Source organism: Pteropus vampyrus, unplaced genomic scaffold (assembly GCF_000151845.1).
Source record: "Pteropus vampyrus isolate Shadow unplaced genomic scaffold, Pvam_2.0 Scaffold8, whole genome shotgun sequence".
Lineage (NCBI taxonomy): Eukaryota > Metazoa > Chordata > Mammalia > Chiroptera > Pteropodidae > Pteropus > Pteropus vampyrus.
Window position 1 is genome coordinate 14323508 of NW_011888789.1, and position 18440 is coordinate 14341947.

An 18440-nucleotide genomic window follows, 5' to 3' on the forward strand; every position below is an offset into this window, starting at 1 on the left:
CTTTCTGGAAGTGATCTTAAGTTGTAAGTATGGTGTCTGTCTGTTTCTGTCTAAAGCAGACAGAAAGAGAAATTACTCTGGAATTGAAAGCAATGCATCTTACCAATAGTTAATTTTTTTTAGTTCTGAAGGCACAGATTAGCTGATTGACCTACAAGCAATTCGTAATGACACAAAGAAAGTTGCAGAATTTAGTCTTTGCTGCTGTCTCTTACTTTTTGCCTAATCCTTCTTTTTTACCAGCAAAATCTTTTTTAGTGACTATGTCTCTGTTTGAAAAGGTTTTGCATCTCCTTTTACTCAGTGACACACTGTTCCACACTATAGATCTTAAAAGGCGTCCTAATCTAAATGGTTTTCCTTACCTGGTGTGCGGCTTTAAATATTGGCTACATTGGGGTATGGAGTGTGGCTATGGAGGGGAATAGTGGGGATGCTGCAAGGGGAAAGCCAACTGGATTACGAGGTCCTCTACCCATAGAAGGAGCAGTGAGTTCCAGGGTTGTCTGCTCAGCCCCAACCCCTCACCCCAACCCACCGCTCCCTCTCCAACCTGCCCAGTAAGATTCACTTAAAAACCGACTGAAAAGTAGGACATTCATGATTTTTCATTTTCTTCATGAAGTTTTTGAATTCCTTGTTTTTCTTGTCCCACTTGTGGATGGCCGTCAGCAAATACTGGCTCTTCACTTTCCGGCCCATGATGAGAAAATGGTGGCTGAGGTTGTCCAGCTGGTGGCAGGGGCAGTCGGCCCCGTTCTTCAGGTATAGGACGAGCTTCTTCAGTTCCTTCTTCTTGATGGGCCCCAACTTCAAGGGCTTCTTCTTCTTGGGGACAATCTTTTTGTCACCATTTTCTTTTTTCACTTCTTTTATTTTCATCCTCAGTGCTAAAGATGACGAGGGCAGGGAAGGGAAAAGAAGAAAAGGAAGGAAAAAAAGCATTTTAGAACACAGCTTTCCATCTAAAATGATAACCCAAACTTATGGCTGAGAAGGAGGGCAAAATAAAAGGCAAATAACAACCAGAAGGAGGCAGTTTTATAAATAAGAATCAAGGTCTCCATAACTTTTTTGTGCTGATTCTGGCCCCCTCGTTTTGTGATGCCTAACAGTATCTCAGTAGTTACCACAGGGAACCATACGAGTCTCAAATACATTTTCAAAACCAAATCATATTTCTTTTTAAAATGCAGTGAGTCAGACTATAACACAATGCTTAAGAGAAGGGGATCATATAATCCAATATAATTCATATACTCTAATGCTATAGACCCCCCGCCTTCAAAGAAAAATTTACCCTGAGGGTTTTTAAGAGAAAGTTATTGGTTTAGTTTTTTAACATCCAAAAATCCTAAAATTCCTTGAAAATTGTGTCCTGTAAGCAAGACAAACAGACACTATCTGCGCACACCAAGCAAGGGAAAGTTACCGGATGCTTCAAATTGTCATGTTCAAGTGCATTAAACATCAACGTCTAACTTCAGCACTGGAAAATCAGAGCCCCCATCAACATGCCAGGCCCTGCTAATATTCTGTTTTGACAGCAGGTCCTGCTAATATTCTGTCAACCACTAATCAGCCTCTAGCCAGTGCCACGAATGTTCTACGCACTGAGTAGACTCACACAGAACCAAACTCTACTTTGACTTCCTCATACATTAGAGCAAGTCCTGGTGAAGTCTTGATAGTTAAAACCTGGTGACAATCTCCCCTAAAATCCAACACGGTGCACGGGCTTCTTCTGTTCTCGGCATGTCTCCCTGCAGGAAAGTCAGTGTGTCCACCAACTCTGCCTTCTCTTTTCTTTGTCTCTGTAGACCCTGAGTGAACATTGTTTAATGTTAATGTGAGGACCTGATACTATAGTGATGGCTATACAGGGTCTACTGGTGAAGATAAATCAGTGTGGAGGCATTCTATACTTTCTAAACATATTAACACACAGTATCAGTTACAATCAATTCTCCTTTAAGACCAGCCAGCCCCAGATATTTCTAAAGGAGTAAGATGTCATTTTCTAGATGCTAGTCACCATATAATTCATCCATCCTCTGAATCCTTCTGAATTCAAAATTACTAAGCCTCCTCTTTTAAACATCTCAAAGCTTCCACCCACACTCCATGGGGAAAGGCTTGAAACTGAACTCAATAACAATAGCTAACAATTATGAAAGCATACGGCATGCCAGGAAGTGTGCTGAGTATTTTCCATGCTTTTCCTCAATTAAACCTAACAATTCCATGAAGAAGGTACAATTATTTCCCTCATCTAACATATGAGAAAACCGAAGCATAGGGGTTAAGTTTACTTGCCCAAAGTCACTAATCCTAAATTGAGACCCATGTCTAAATGTGTACTTTTAATCACCATGCTGTCCATGCTTACTCTATGGTTACAAAATTCTTTATAATGAACCCAAGACTTAGAGTACTAAGTGGACCAAGAAAATAAGAAGGAGTTGCTCAGACTCTTCCCAGTTTCACTCACATCTCAAAATGATTTTACTTAGGAAATGGTAAAAGAGTTCCTCCTGGTTGAAAGAGACTATTCTAGTAAAGGAAAAACTATATTTGTAAAGGTTTTATTACCTAACATTTAGTTGATTAGAAAACACACTCGTGCCTAACCCAAGAATGAAGAGAAGGAAAAATCCTAGGAACAAATCTTTAATGAATGAGTCAAAGTCAATAAATTAAACATGCTCGCACTGCTTTTTTTCTTTTCCTTCCAAAAAGAGCTCTAGACTTTGCAGCCCACTTCACTCCATCTAATCCCTAGGCCTGGTGCCCAGTAAGAAATGCCTCACTCCCAAGGGTGGCAGGAAGTTCCAGGCACTAAGCAGCAGGTGCTCTCGCTGAGGGTTAACGCTGACTCATAGGCTGGTCCAGGCTTCCCGACACACATGGGAGTGAGCTGAGCATGGCTTCCCCCTGAGTTCCTTTCTTTAACTCTCCCCCAAGCCCAAACCAGCCGTTTCCCAGCACTCCTGATTATGCTTGACTCCCACCCACTGTGCACAGAGCATAGTGCAACCAGCAGTGGGGGTGCAGAATAGAAGGCCCTCACCCCAGACATGCCCTCACCCTAGACATGCCCTCACCCCAGACATGCCCTCACCCTAGACATGCCCAAACAGGCCCACACTGGTTTAGCTTCCTTTATTGGCTTACAAACCTTGTACATGGGGCTTACTTGAGAAAAGACTTCAACTATTCTAGTCTGTGGCTCACTGAATGAGAAAAGTTCTCAGTAAGGTTGAGTGAGGGACCAGGAGAGGGACTCACTGGCCAGGCCAAGGCAAAGTCAAGTCTCTATCTCTGCCTCTCCTCTTCCAAAGAGAGCAAACGGGACTGGGAGAAACCCCAAAGCAAAGCAGCAAAGCGTACTGCAGGGAAGCAGGGCAGTCAGAACAATTCTGCTCCTTTCACAGATCTTCTAAGAAGTGGCCCCATGCTCAGATGAGTCCCAAACTATTTCCCAAAGTCTAAGTCTGGGAACCAAGCTTTACTATAGGAGTGAACGATTACATCACCAAGAGAAGCGAATGTATGCCCCAGCTGACAATGGGGGCCGCCTCTTTTCTGCAGAAAACTGAGCCATCATATTTTGAGTACCCACCACGTATCAGGCTTTGTCTATGAGCGCAGAATAGTTGCCTGTAGGTATGGCTCCTGATTTAATTCTCAACAGCAACTATTGTGAAGAATCATCATTATTATTTACTACAACAAGGAGGACTCAAGTTAAATAATGACAACATGAGGCCACCATTTGTAAGAGAATCAGGATTAGAACCCACACCTAACCCCAAAGACCATGTTCTTTCCTAGTGTACCATGACTGGGTTTAAAATGATATTGATTTAGTGGAAATTACTTCACTCTTTTGATTATGTTACTTTTAATCACAACTCAAATCAAAAATTAATGGTCCTTTGCCATGACCGTGTAAAGGAATTTAGTTTACATAAGTGGGGGGACAGCAAGGAGAGAAGGGAAATCAAATGACGGAAATGTGTTCTGCATTAGACTCTTTATTTCTTGCCATTTGGCTCACTTTCTTTTTTGAGGTGGGGAAAGTAGGGAAGGAGGAGGCACATATGGCCAGAAATTACTAACATCTTTCCACCTTTCAAGGGTTTATTTTAGGGATGCAGATTACCAGCAATGTTTGGACAGGCGATTAGCCGTCAGAGGTTGATTTCATTGTGCCTGTGGATACGTGGGCAACCCCCCACCATGCCTCATCCAGGGGCTGCTGGGACGGGAGTGGATGCTGGCCCAGGAGCAGCCTGGGACTGATCACCACTTCCTCCCCACCCCCAGCTCCCACCGCACTAACAGGGCCTGGACCCCAGGGGTTTCCCCCCTGGACTGTGTTCACAGTTTGTAATGCACATGGCGGTGGTGGGCAATGAGGAAAAGCCCCAGGAGGCAGCAGCTGGTGCAATGGATGGAGTCCTGGGTCCTGAGTTCTAACCGTGTGACTACAAAATCTGGTTTTGAGCTCCCCGAGTGTCAATTTTCCATCTGTAAAGTGTAGAGGGCAGTCTGCAGACCTAGCAGTACTACCATCCAAAGGAACCATGTTGGGCAATACTGGGGAGCCAGCAAAGCTCATCTCCAGAACCCCCACCCTGTGCTCATTCTTCTCTTCCCTCACCACAAGCCACCATGGGAGAGAATGCCATAGCCTCAGGCCCTTGACATCAGCTACTGTAATAGCTGACCCTGAACTAAAACAAAACAAAACAACAAACAAAATATTTCTTTGGTTTTTCATGTTGTTTGTTTTGGTTTGGTTTGATTTGGTTTGAGGGGGCCAGTGTTTAGCAACAACTTATTCTCCAAGAGTAGAATATACATACTCCCACCTCTCACCTTACTGGTCACTGTCAGCAAGAATTCAGAGACCTAGAAACTTTGAAAACCCAAAAGTTAAGGTCACCATTAGGAGCTGTCTAGGTATTTCCCTAACAGTCTTAAAATAAATCATCCCTTATATTCAGGTAGATCCCTAAAGTTTCATTCCACTTTCAGTCACCTAAGCCATATTTTTGCTCACAAATTATACTTCCTTGGTAGCCTCCCCCACAAGGTTTGGCCATATTTCTGAGGCTAAAATAAGAATAGGTAACTCATTACACTGGTCCCAAACCCACGCTCTCTTTACAACCATCTCTTCCTCCTAACCTGCTTATACTAATGGTGCCACCATTCTTCCAGTTTACCTAGACAGGTGCTTGGATGTAGGGTAACCATTAGCTAAAGGCCAGTCATTTATACAACCAACAACATGGAACTGCTATAGAAATGCAAGAAGGATCTAATGGGAAAGGTAGGAATGGGGCCGAGTCAATAATCAGATCTGTGTTTCATCTGATTACAGATAATAGTTACAATAAAGAGTAAAAGTACAGAGAAGAGAAGAGAATGAGGGATCTGGAGATGACAAAAAGTCATCAGAGGCACAGATGGAAAACCAGGCAGTCCAGTGTCTCAGAAAGCAATAGAGGAAGGTATTTCAAATGGAGAAAATTCTCCTCAATCCCAGATGCTGTAGAATTTAAAAATGAGTGTAGAATAGATCACTCGACTTAACGACGAGGGGGTCACTGATGACCTGTGGGAAGCCAGGACCCAAAGGGGCGAGAGTGAATTCCAGAGAGCTAAAAATCAACAATAGGTGGAAAGAAAAGGTATGCCATACTGACAACCATCGAGCTCCAGGAATGTTTGTCAAGAATTGCCACTGGCCACTTCTAGCCAAACATATTAGACTGAACACACACAATCATTTCTACCCCATTCTGAAGTCAGTTTAAAACTGTAGTTAAAAACAAGAAGTTATAAACACATGCGAGAAAATGGTAAAGGAAACAAGAACATATCAACATTTAGTATAATAGAAAGCAAATGGATGGTGGAACCTGACTTGACGGGGAGAAGAAAAGCTAAAACCTAGCTGCCAGTAAGAAACAAGTAAATCCACACTGCAGGAAAGGCTCATGAATTAGGGCCACTGGGTGCTTTTGCACTCCATAACAGGGGATGTATTAAATATATAGGAATTGGTAAAAAGTCTGTATAAAGGCATTCAGATCCACTGCTCTGGGCCATAAATCCACGTGACTGTCCCTCACCAACTCCAGCAGCAGCCAAGAGCTTTATTCTCTACAGAAGGTTTGAATCAGACTGTGAGCTTCAGTCCACCAGACACTTAGAAGGACAGGATGGTGAGGTGCTGCACTGACACCAAAGGATAAGTGAAAGTCTACACAGTAAATAGTGAGACCCTCAGGCCTCAGAACACTACATTTATATCTCCCATTTAGAAGAGTGAAAGATTTCTATTTAAAGAAACCATAGCACAAAAGAAAAGACCTACAGTTCCCCACAACAAAACTCTAAAGTGAGGCCCAACAAATCACAAGCCATGCATATGCTCACAAGCTTCTAATTTAGTGCTCTGCTCTTAAATACAAATGGCCAGCCAAGGATCAGCAGGCATTTAAGGAAAGCTTCTAGATGTAAACCACAGAGACCAAAACATAAAAACAAAGGAAAAAAAGGAAGAATTTGGAGATAACAGAAACAATGTAGGGAATATAAAAAACTTTTTTAAGAAGATAATATTAGAAATTGTATTCATAAATCCGTAACAGAACGCTATTAAGAGGAATGTTTAAAGAACAGAAAGAGTATTTGGAAATTTAAAATATAAAAGCAGAAGTAAAGAATGCAATACAAGTGTTTTAAGATAAGATTGAAAAAATTTCCTGGAAAACTGAACAAAATGACACAGAGATGGGAAAAGGAGAAAGATAAGATAGAGGATCAAGCCGGAAAGTTTCAAGATGTGAATAAGTGTCATTATAGAAAGAAAATGAATGAGGAAAAAAATCAGAGAAATAATACAAGAAAATTTCCCAGAAATGAGGAACACGAGTTCTCATTAAATAGTGCCCAGAGCTCAATGAATCACGACATTTAGAAGCACCAGGGATAAAGAGAGCTTTTAAAATCCTCTGAAGAAAAAGAGAGTGTACATCTAATACAAAGGGTCGGGCACCAGAATGGCACTGGATTTATCAGTGGCAACACTACAAGCTGGAAGATAATGGATCAATGCCTTTAAAATTCCCACACTTGACAATGAATCTAACTATCAATCAAGGTGAGAGTAAAATAATGACATCTTCAGACATTCAATGATTAAAGAAAAATTAGCTCCTACGTATCTGTCCTTTTGTAGAATCCTACTCCAAAATGTATTCTACAAAAATGCAGAACAAGAAGACAAAGGATTCGGAAAACAAAAGATCTAACTTAAAATAAAGGCAATGGAAGTCTTAGAATGGTTTTTCCAGAACTGTGTGCAGGCCTATATCTCAACCAGTCTAGACAGAAACAGGAGGAGAGGGGGCTCAGGCAGATTGCCTGCAGGAAATTTGGGGCCGAATTCATAATACAAACATAGGAACTGGGAATGTAAAACGAGGCAATTACCAACTCAAGGGAAAACAAAAAGGTATACAAGAAAGGAAATACAAATGGAGTACACTACATGGCTCAGCTGCAAATAATATTTACATAACTAGAATAAATTAAACATTGAATATTAATGTTTAATGGGAAGAAGTGGGGAGATGGTGTAAAACAGAAAAATCTTCATCCTGAATAACAGAAAATAATGTCTAAAAATTAAAATTAAGAAATCAGATTATAACCATGTTATTTTGCTATATATCACAAGAAAGAGCTAAAATTATTACCTCAGGGTTGTGGAAGTTAGTAGTAAAAAGGCATGGGGCAGGGGAGTGCAGTTTTTCCTTAAAAGGCTTTTATTACTATTTGACTTTTTTACTGCATTTATTTTGAAGCAAAAAACTTAAATTTTTAAAAAACATTCTAGTAAAGAACTTGAATGTGTATGAAATATACATGAATCACAAAATGTGAGATCTTAAAAGAAACACAAAGTTTACATTTCCAGGTCGTCCACTGTCCCTCCTATTAGAATGGTCTGGCATTAGTTAGGACTCACGGGTTATATATGAGTAAGAATTCTGCTTTTTCAGTTGCTCTTTGGGGGACGGGGCATAGCCTACACATCTAGTCAATCTCCATTATTTTTCATATAAAAAATCAATTAGGTTAGAATTTGGATTATTTCTTTTGAAGTGGAAGGGATGTTAAACGTAATTCAACTGATGCTCAAAATTAACCCGCCCAAGGTCATACAACTGGAGGTTCCCACAGCTCTCCCGGGACCTGCTTCCCCCGCCTCTCCAGCAGAGCTCATTGCTCTATTCCACAGTTCCTCTGAAAAGCAAGAGGGACTGAATGGGGTTCTGGCAGATTCTAGGGACAACTGGACAAGCACGTGGATACATTTTCTCTAACAGGTGCTCATGAAAATTCATCACTCAGCAGATAACAGCACATACCCAGATTCCTAGTGGCTTGCCTTGTTCCTAAATTACTTTCTCTTGCACAGAGAGCTGAAGTTCCCAACAGATAATTTGAGGAGGAAGGTAGTAAGACTGGCAAAGTCTTCACAAAGTGGCTTGTTACTGGCCCTTTGGATCAGGAGGGGCCCACAGATGGGTGGCATCAGCCCTGTGGCCTCAGTTCATGCCTATCATCCCACAGCCTCCAGATGAAAAAGGCTATTTAGATAACAAGACCTCGCCAAGCAATGAAGACAGAGAGGACCCAATCTTCTGCCTCTCGCCCCATTTTCGCAAACCTCTTGGAGGGGCTTCCCCGAGGCAGAGAGCACCATCCCTAAATCTAACTGTGCAAATGAGACTTGGTAATAGCACTGGGTAAGGGCTGGATTGTGAGAAACTGCAGCTTCCTTCCAACACTGCGCAAAGGGTTTGGGCCCCATGGCGAGCTGGCTTTGAGGCATTAGGGCCAAGTGAGTCCTACTGACAAAGGGCTTGCAATGGTAGCTTAACAGACCTCTCTTTTCCCAGCAGGAGCCAGTGTTTGGCATCATTAATTCGTTTAGCAAAGAAAGGAGCTCGCACTTGGTCACAATAACTCAGACTCTCTCCCTTGACCACAAACCACATGCTGCATACTTACATGCATTTACTGACTACAGGACATATATTATGAGAGGAAAGAGAGGGAGAGGAAAAAGAAAAAGAGAAAGAAAAAGAAAAAGGAAGAAAGCAAAAACAAAACCATCAAAAAAAGATTAAAAGCAGCTTTTTCTCTCATTTACAAAAAACAAAAAAACAAACAAACAAAACAGCAGAAAATGCTCCTGAGTGACTTATTTGGGGCAAATTACTTATTGACATTGTTTTGTTTTCTGGATCCCAGACATCTTGGGGAGGTTGGGGGGTGGTCAAGCTGCAGAATGTCTTTGCCACTTTACAAGCCCCTCCCCAACACACTCACACATGCAGTACAGCAGCACTGATGTCAGCCAGCCCGGATCCCGCTGCCTAATTGCTTTATTTCACGGACGGTGTTAAGTCCCCACTGATTTAAGCTAACAGTGCAAAATGAAAACCCCACTTTGAGAGCGAAAAGCTGCCTGGTGTGGTTTTATTTAGGACGACGTGTGCATTGGCAGCCCTGGCAGTAGGGGCACGGGCCTCAGAGTGGGACAAAGAAGAGCTTCAGCCCCCACCTTCCCCGTAAGCACTGTATCCCTCCTCCCCAAGCAGGAGACAGAGGAAAAGAGAACTGCTTAAATAAAGTCAATCATTAGGATTGATTGAATCTTGGCTCCAAGTCCAGGCAAACCTGCCAAGGCAAACAGTTCTTCCTGCCGCGGGGTCACTGGTTTTCCATTCCTTTCCATCCCACCCCCCAGTGTTTGCCCAAATGGCAAGCTGGAGTGTGGAATGGCCTCTTGGAAGGAAAAAGGTGGGGTTTGGGTTTCACAGCCAATGAACCAGAAAAGCCATGAGCTATCCCTAGCTCTGAAAGATACTTTAAAAAGGGGTTCTCAAACTTTAGTGTCCTCAAAACCATGTGGAGGACTTGTTGAAAATTCATATTGCTGAGTCACCCCCAGAGTTTCTGATTCAGTAGCAATGGGATAGGGCCCAAGAATCTGCATTTCTAACAAGTTCCCAAGTGATGCTGCTGCTGCTGCTCTGGGGACCACACTTGAGAACCACCGGTTCAAAGAGTCTCAGGGTGGGAATAGGGTAGGCTTTTTGATTTGTCACCTTGGTTATTCAGAGTGGTGCATACTGAAGACTCTTCCTTGGGTGGTGTTTAAATGTCCTAGAGGCCCAAGACAGCCCTCCAAACTTGCTGAAGCTCAGGCTAAGTCAGCAAGATCAATATGGGCATGTCCAAGACCCAGCTGGCCTCGGGCGACCTGGTCCAGCACTGTCTTCAAAATCGTTAAGTTCTGTGGGCCCCTATCCCTCAGCAGTGCATTCTCGCAGTCAGGAAAACAAAGGCTTTGATAGCAAGAGGCACACATTTCAGAGGAAAGGACTCTAAGTTCAGAGTCAGCAGACTCCAGCTTCTGGTTCAGACTCCATCACTAAACATTTGTACAAACTTGGGTAAATCACTTTACTTCTCTGGGTCTCTGTATACCCTTTTCGACCAATGAATCTCAATGTCCATTTCAGCACAAGTGGTCTTTCGGAACCATCATATTTCCTTTCTATGTCTTAAAATCCAATATAGAATCCCTAATAATACAAGGGAAAGTATCCCTCATCTCGTGGTCACATCACCTAGGGACCTCGCTTACACTTACCACAGCCCAGGCTTAGTGAACACACTGGCACGAGAGTCCTGTCCTGGTTGCGAAGCTGTTTAAACTCAAAGACAGCCCCAGAAAAGCATCCAACACACTCCAAGCATAGAGGAGTGTGTCGGGAGCTATCCCATTTGACAGATGGGAGAAGAAGTGTGCCCCGGCCCCTTGGCTGGCTCTGGACTCTAGGCTGGACTATCCCTAAAGAAGCTGTAAGTCCAATGCCTGAGAAATGGCAGCAGAAGCACCTCCGCTCTTATCCCTTTATCGTTTCTTTAGTTGATCCCTCTGAAGACTGAAGGTACATGTCAGACAAAATGTATGTTTTTCCTACCCACTCTTCCGGCCAAGCTACAGACCAACTTCTCCCCAAAGTGTCCCTAGCCCCGTCCAGCCATGCCCAAGGAAAAGGGCATTCTAGGTATAAAAGGAGGCTGAGAGGGACGCACCTCCCTGAGTCATCATGGACTTCTCTAAAGCATCAAGCTAAGAAAGCACAGAGGAAGAAGCCTGTGTCCCAAATCGTTCATCCTAATCGTCACAGGATTCGCTCTGAAGCAGAAACAGAAGTCTCATCTCTGGACCTGAGCCAACACCACCCCCGATATTAAGGTTCTTCTCATTTGAATTTCTGACCTTACGTATCTATCCAACTTTCTGCACCTGCGTTTTCTGTTTTTCTTTTTTTCAGGCTTTCTGAGTCAAGGAGACTCAGAAAATGCAGTCGCCTTGGCAGTCTGCCCGACTATGGCCCTTGGCAGGCACCAAGGTCCAGCACGAGTCTGGGCTACAATGCACACCTTCCCTGTCCATTGGATTGAGCAGTGCCCAGTTTCACTACAAACTCCCAGGAAGAGGAGACAGAGAACATATGGTTCTCCAGGTGGGAGAACTTGGCCAAATCCCGCCAAAACAGACCTGTATCTGGTTAGATTACAATGTACACCAAACAGGATGGCAAGGAATGCTGGTCTTCCGAAGGTGACATTTGTCTTGGCCTGAGGTACTTTTGATTGATGCCGAAATCTAAAATAATGAATGGGAGTCAGCACTAAGTCCTAGCTTAAAGCTGGCCCGCTATTTCCTAGGGTTTGCCCTCTCTGCTGAGTTCAGTTGTCACACACTCATGGTGGCTGGATGGTAGTGGCCTCGAGCTAGATGTTCTGACTCCTGCTTCTAGGTCCTCTGATCTTCACTGACTTTTCTTTTTCTCCACCCATTTGGAGCCTCCCATACAATAATGGGGCAAAAGTTCTGAGAGCCTAAGGGGAGAGGTGGTACGAGGAATAGAAATGGAGTGGGAATGCCTACGTCCTCACTCTATGGTCCTGCTTTTTCGGGAAAGCCATTTATTAAAAAGAGACGAAAACAAAAATAAATTAATGAACAAGCAAAGAAACTTCCCCATGGCTATGGAGGCCAAGTTGGCCCCAGAGGAGAGACAAACAGCCCCAGCCCCAGAGGAGAGCCACATCAAGTCTGGTGGAAGAACAAAGACGCGGGGTACTGAAGAGACAGAGTTTGGCAGGAAACAGGTATCTGGACCACATTCTGGGGTGCTGCCCCCAACTCTCAAAGGCATTCCTGCCATGCAGGTGGCAAATGCTTTCTGCGTGTTTACCAAGTTCCTGACTCTAGAACTGGCAGGTTGTCTTTGAATATGCCCCAGTACTCTCCATGTACAGTGCATCCCTTCCCACTAAAGGCAGTCACAGTCCCAAGGGTTAGGGGTGATGGCTCTGGCTTGGTGTGCCACAGGCAGTCCTGTAAACATGCAGCTCTCCCAGCAGGTGTTCCCATTTCTGCAAGAGAGCCAGTGGATCCGATGCTCAGAGCAGACACTCACATTCCCCCCGTTCCTTTCTCCAGTTCTCCTGCTACCTGCCAGGTGCTCCTACTTCTCATTCATGGGCTTCTGCCCCACCCAGGGAGTGAGGGGATGTCCCTCTCCTGAAGCTCCTCTCCAATGCCTCAGTTATTGCAACAGAGGGCACTCATCACACCACCACTGCAAAGGCCTCACCAGCAAGCTTTGCCCCACTACGAACCTAGAGAAGTCCAGCAGGCTGAGCAGGTCTTTCCCAGATTTGCTAAAGAAATGGGGACAAAGCATCCCTCACTGTCTCAGCATAGGAGGATTGATGTGACAGCCACAGACAGGGGAAGATGGAAGATGAATGTCACTTTGCATATGACCATAGCTAGAGCAGCAGCACAGTCAGTTCAGAACAGAAAATGTTTGAGCTCATAGCTACCATCCGAAGATTTCAGAAAAACTGGTAAATGGGAAGGTAAGTGTCAATTGTCAGGTGCTATACAAACACCAGGACGAGTTTAGATCTTTCATGGACAGATGTGTATAGAGAGACACCATATAAATAACAGCCACAGTACCAATTTGTCAAAAATTGAGGGTTCGCTGTGAAACCACCCTTAATATGGCATTCACACCACGGCTAATTATGATCAGTAGCCTGAGGGGCTGTGCGCAGTGTTCAGAGGAAACTGACACACCCTCTGTGATACAGAATTTCATGTACATGTCCAGTCAAGAAAGATGCAGTCTCAAGATTTAGCATCACTGTGCAATGCTGCCGGCTCTTTTCTGGAGAGAGGCATGGAACAGACCCTCCCTTAGAGCTCCAGAAGGAAACAAGATTTTTCCCTTCTGACCTTCTCAAACTGTGAGGGAATAAAGTTCTGTTGTTTAAAGCCACATGGTTTGTGGTCATTTGTCATGGCAGCCCTAGGAAACCAATATAAGCCAAACTCAACCCCACTGCATTACTGCCTCTCAACAGGTACAGCCAGTCGGCTATGGCTACGGGAAACGGGAAACGTAGCCATAGTCGACTGGCTGTACCTGTTGAGGGGCAGTAATGCAGTGGGGTTGTAATGCAGTAATGCAGTTTGCTGACATGCCTGATTCCTGAGGCCTGCCCAGCCTGCCCTGGGTTTGACTCCCAGCTCTGCTGTGTGACTGTGGGGAAGTCATGTAACCTCTCTGAGCTTCATTTTCCTCAACCTAAAAGGAGGAATAATAATACTTTCCACACATCACAGGGTCTTCGGTAGGCTCAATATAAAAAATAAGCTCATGTAGGAAAAGCATTTTGAAAATGGCAAACTCCCCCTTACTTTTAAATCTTTACTATTTTGTACACTTTTTTATTTTATACCATATGAATATATTGCTTTTCGAAACTAAATTATATGTTCAAAATTAAATTATATATATGTATGTACATAAAGATTTATGTTTTTATTTACGTTTTATTCATTCATTTATTTTATTCATCTAAACTTCCATCCAATTTTTAAGTACCTCTCTGCCTTCAGGAGAAGTAGAAAAGTACAAATAAGGTTACTACTGTGTTTAAGCCAAAATAACTCTAGCTTTAGAATTTGGGTTCATTTCCCTATGGTCTTTCTAGAAGTTTTCTGTGACTACCTATGATCTCATTCTTCTTCATCCCATTCCCAAAAGAGTAAAGATTCCAACTATTTCACAGATAAGAACACTGCTGAATTTCAATCCTTGTTTTTTATTATGTGACCTCTGACAACACATAACCCTTGCCTTATTAATATCTCCCTTTCGTCACTTAGATTTCAATACCTTTATTTCTTGAGCTCCAGGACACAGCCACATCTTTGCTTTTTTCCTTTGCTATAACAAAAAGTACATTTCTCTGACATGTGTTAGAATTAGAGAGACTACTGGGTGGCGGTCACATGTATCTCCTCCTCGTGTCCCTCTTCAAAGCTTGTAGATTCTCCCTTTGAAATGGGAATGGAACAATCTAGGCCTTTTCCTGGGAATATATCAAGTCTTCCATATCAGACAGACCTGGTTGGTGATGGATAGAAAATCCAGTGAAACCGTTCTTGGAAAGACAAGGTGTTGGCACCAGGTTGCTTTGTAAGCCATTCTCAAGACTTACTAAAAGACAATCCAATGGAGGTTTTTAGTAGTTGAGCTAAAAACCTTCCAGATCAATATCATTCTAGACAGAAAAAAAAATTCATTCCTCCAATTTCCTTATATCTATTGATTACATCAAATAATAATGGAGCTGATTAGAGCTTATTCCTTTGCTCAGACTGACTGCTCTACCCAGCCTATCCCTGGATACAGGTGTCCTAGTGGGGTCACAGCACAACTGGTAGTGATGCCCACCCAGCCTCCAATGCCACCATTATTATCTATGAGTGCAGAATAACTTTAGGGAGAAAAACTTAACCCTAAGATTCTCAGTGATTGGGACCCATATATATGCAGGAACATCTAGAGGAACTGCCAAGAGCCACATCACTGAGAGGATATGAAGCCACTGGAGACATCCAGGAGGGATAAAAATCTGGCTCATTAGCCCAGATCCAAAAGCAGGACCTGAGGGAAGGAGAGAATCGTGGCTCCGGGTGCAGCACAGTGGTCGTTGTGGACTAGCCACACCATGGGGAGAATATGTGCTGTGGACAGACATTAAAGAGCTGTTTCACTTGAGGCTATAACACACTGGAACCCAGGTACCGTTGTGTAGAGCCCTTCCCCCAGAGAACCCCTTCAGGGCCGAGCAAAGCAGTCCTGGGGCTCTCTGAGTATTGGGAGCCCCAGCTCAAGCACAATCTCCCACAGAGACTGCCACCAAGCCTTGGGTGGGCAGAAGAAGAACTCAAGCAAGGGCAGGCTAGCTAGCTAGCACAGTTTGGATGGAAATATCATCATTTGTATCCACAGGCTGCCGGGCAGGGGCCATTTGGTAAAGGTCCCAATGTTCCATCCAGGAAGAAAGTACAAGTGAGTATCTCATTGGATAATTCAGCCCTTCTTCCCTAAGGTCACACACCCTTCCACATGTCCCAGCAACTTAAAAGAGTTAGTATCAGATGTGCCCTTAGAATAAAAAGTAGCCAAGCCAACCCAGCTACAGGTCCCCTCCTCTTCCAACCCAGTGGCCTATGTTGACCAGATTTCTATAACAGAGTTCAGGGTAAGATTTCCATTGAAGAAAGATTTTGCTTCATGGCACGTGTGTGTTCAAAGAACAGTAAGTTAGGTAGGGCACAGGAGCACAGATTCTTACAGAGGAATGGGATTTAAGAGGCCATCTAGCCAAAGTCTCATTTCAGAGATCAGAACACCAAGATGGGAGGAAATGAGCGCCACAGTCTCAGCTGTCAGCAGCTGATCAGGAGCTGGAGCCAGGACTCTGACTCCCCATGGCCACCGTGTTCCCCCTCATTCCCCAAGCATATCCCCCTCCTGTTTTTGTCCTTCAAACACACTCTGTCTCAGAAAGACAATTCCCCCAACCCTCAGGCTCCAGCCCATGTGATCACACAGCCTCCCTTCTTCCTTGTCCAAATGCAAGAAACCCTCTCCCTATTTCAAAGCCAGAACAAAATGCCCCAAACCAGGAAACTGAGCTCCATCTAGGCTGAAGAAGTACAACCCTAGTTTACTATCAGATAAGTCACTTCCTACAAAAAAATGTGGCTGTGGTGAAGGAGGAAAATTGGACCAGAAGACCCTCTGCCAGCTCCCCAGCCCCTTCAGGGAGAACCTGAGAAGTGCTGCCCGGCCCCTGGCCCCTCACTCTGGCCCAGAACCATGGATCAGATAAAAACAGTGGGCTGCAGCCCCATACTCAATCCCCTCCAATTCAGGGAAGTCTTACTGAGCAATCCTGGGGCCTGCCCAAGTGAGTCTTCAACTTATCTTCCTCTGAGGAGCACTCTGGAGTGCAATAGGGACGAGGACAGAAGGATATGCTCCTGTGAGCTCACTCATTAGAGAGCAGCCCCCAAAATAGGCTCATGGACCTCACACCACCACCAGATAATCAGACCTGGGGGATCCCAATCTTCCCTCTCAGACCACTTCAGAAGGAGCTCTCTGTCAGTGTCTTACGTCAACTTCTTGCGATGAGGGCCCCCAGGAAACTTCCTTGCTGAGGGCTCCAAGGAAGGAACGAGCAGCTTCTCAATTACAACCTGGGTTTCTCACTCTCAGGAACCGGGAGGGCAAGGCAGGAGCACAGAGAGTTTTCTGCTGGCCCAGACCATTCAGCTCACCAACCAACTCCTAAAGAGTATCAGGACAGGGGACTGGCATGAGACAATGAGCAAAAGAAAGGGAAAGCGCCAAGCTCTTTGCAAGGCTTGCCTGTTCTCCACTTTGAATAATCATTCAAAACAAGGAAACCTGCCAGAAGACACATTAAGTCTGTAAGAAAAGAAGGCTACAGGCAAAGAGCTGTCAGTCACGCAGAAAAATCAACACAATCTATTGATTCTTCTCCTTTTCCAGGGAAGGGGCAGCTTCATGCTCAACCTTCTCACCACCCTTCCCCCATCCTACACACAATTATACAACTGTGAAGGCAAAAAGAGATTTTTTTTTTAAGTCACCAAGAAAACTGATACCAAGGAGTGAGGGGTAGACCAGATGGTCTTACTTGTCCAAAGGAAAGGGCAGGAGAGGGAGGCAGGAAAAGAGGGAGGCCCAGTCTGAAGCCTGCACTTCATTCCAGGTCCATGGGGCCCCCTCTCTGGCAAGTGGAGGACCATTCCCCAAGAGTCATGACCACTAGGATGCTCTAAACCATCTGGTCTTCATCACAAAGACATACGACTGGGAATGAATTTGAGGTTCTGTTTTCGCATGCCCAGGAGCCAGCCCTTTCCTCACTGAAGAGTGGGTCTATACGGAGGTTGGAAATGAACAGGCAACACATTTCGAGGATGGCATTCCATGTTGCTGGGTGATCTAGGGAACCAGGGGCCTGTCAACCAATGGTTGTTGGTGCCACCTGAATGCCAATTTGGAGTGCAGTAAAGAAGGAAATTTTGTTCAGTGCAATCGGTTCAATTGTGATACAGCATGCTCTGAGAACAGCTCAGTAGTGTTAAGAGAACAGCTCAGTAGTGTTACTGCTCAATTAGGAAGCAGCAGGGCTGTGAGGCAGCCCTGGCGTGAGGCAGCCGCAGGGCCAGGCCCCTCTCCAGCTAGACAGCTCTGCTCTGCTCTGGTCTGCTCTACCTGCTCCAGTCTGTTCCGCTCTACCCTGAACTGGTCTGCTAAGCTCTGCTCTGCTCCAGGGATACATCCTTGGTGTTTTAGCTCCAGTGTTTCAGCTTCAGCCAGGGAAATCTTCAGTCTTTGGTGGGAAGGAAACGTGCACTCTCTGAGCTCGAGGGGAACTGACTTCTATAGACAGAAGTCCCCACCCAAGCCCCTGCTTGGTCCATGTTCATGCAAATGAGTGCTCCAAATCCTCTCAGTTGATTGGTCCAAAAGGCACTCTCTTGATTAGCCAGAACAGAGCAGTTCTCATTGGTCAGTGAAGATGCTGATATAGCTGTGTAGCTCCAATTGGACAGGGAAAGTCTCAGTCCGATTGGTTGAATTAGGATTCCAAGAACTCCTCTATAAGGGCTGGCTCAGAAGGCAGAAACATAGTGCAGGAGGCATACAGCTTAAGGCAGGCTTCTTCCTAAAGTACGGTTTGTGTGAGAGACCCCTGTATAGAAAAGGCTGCTAGGCTCTGTTTTTGTTTTTGTTTTTGTTTTTAATTTGAGCCCATTTAGCCAGTAGGAGCCCTTCTTAGTAGGTATTTTCTTTCTCAGGGTCCAGAGGCCCCAGTTTATTCCTCCACCTTCCTCAGGAAAATCATCTGACATCTTC

The 18440-nt window shown here is 44.4% G+C and overlaps 1 protein-coding gene across 1 annotated transcript in view; it reads right to left on the reverse strand.

Moving 5' to 3' along the window:
• Window positions 1–515: 515 nt before the first annotated feature.
• The window catches only part of SFRP1 (secreted frizzled related protein 1), a 39613-nt gene continuing 21688 nt past the window's right edge, over window positions 516–18440 (reverse strand). Inside the window, exon 3 of the mRNA XM_011372673.2 lies at window positions 516–890. Within this exon, the coding sequence (XP_011370975.1) occupies window positions 568–890 (323 nt within the window). The 3' untranslated portion in view covers window positions 516–567. The remainder of the gene's footprint in view (window positions 891–18440) is intronic.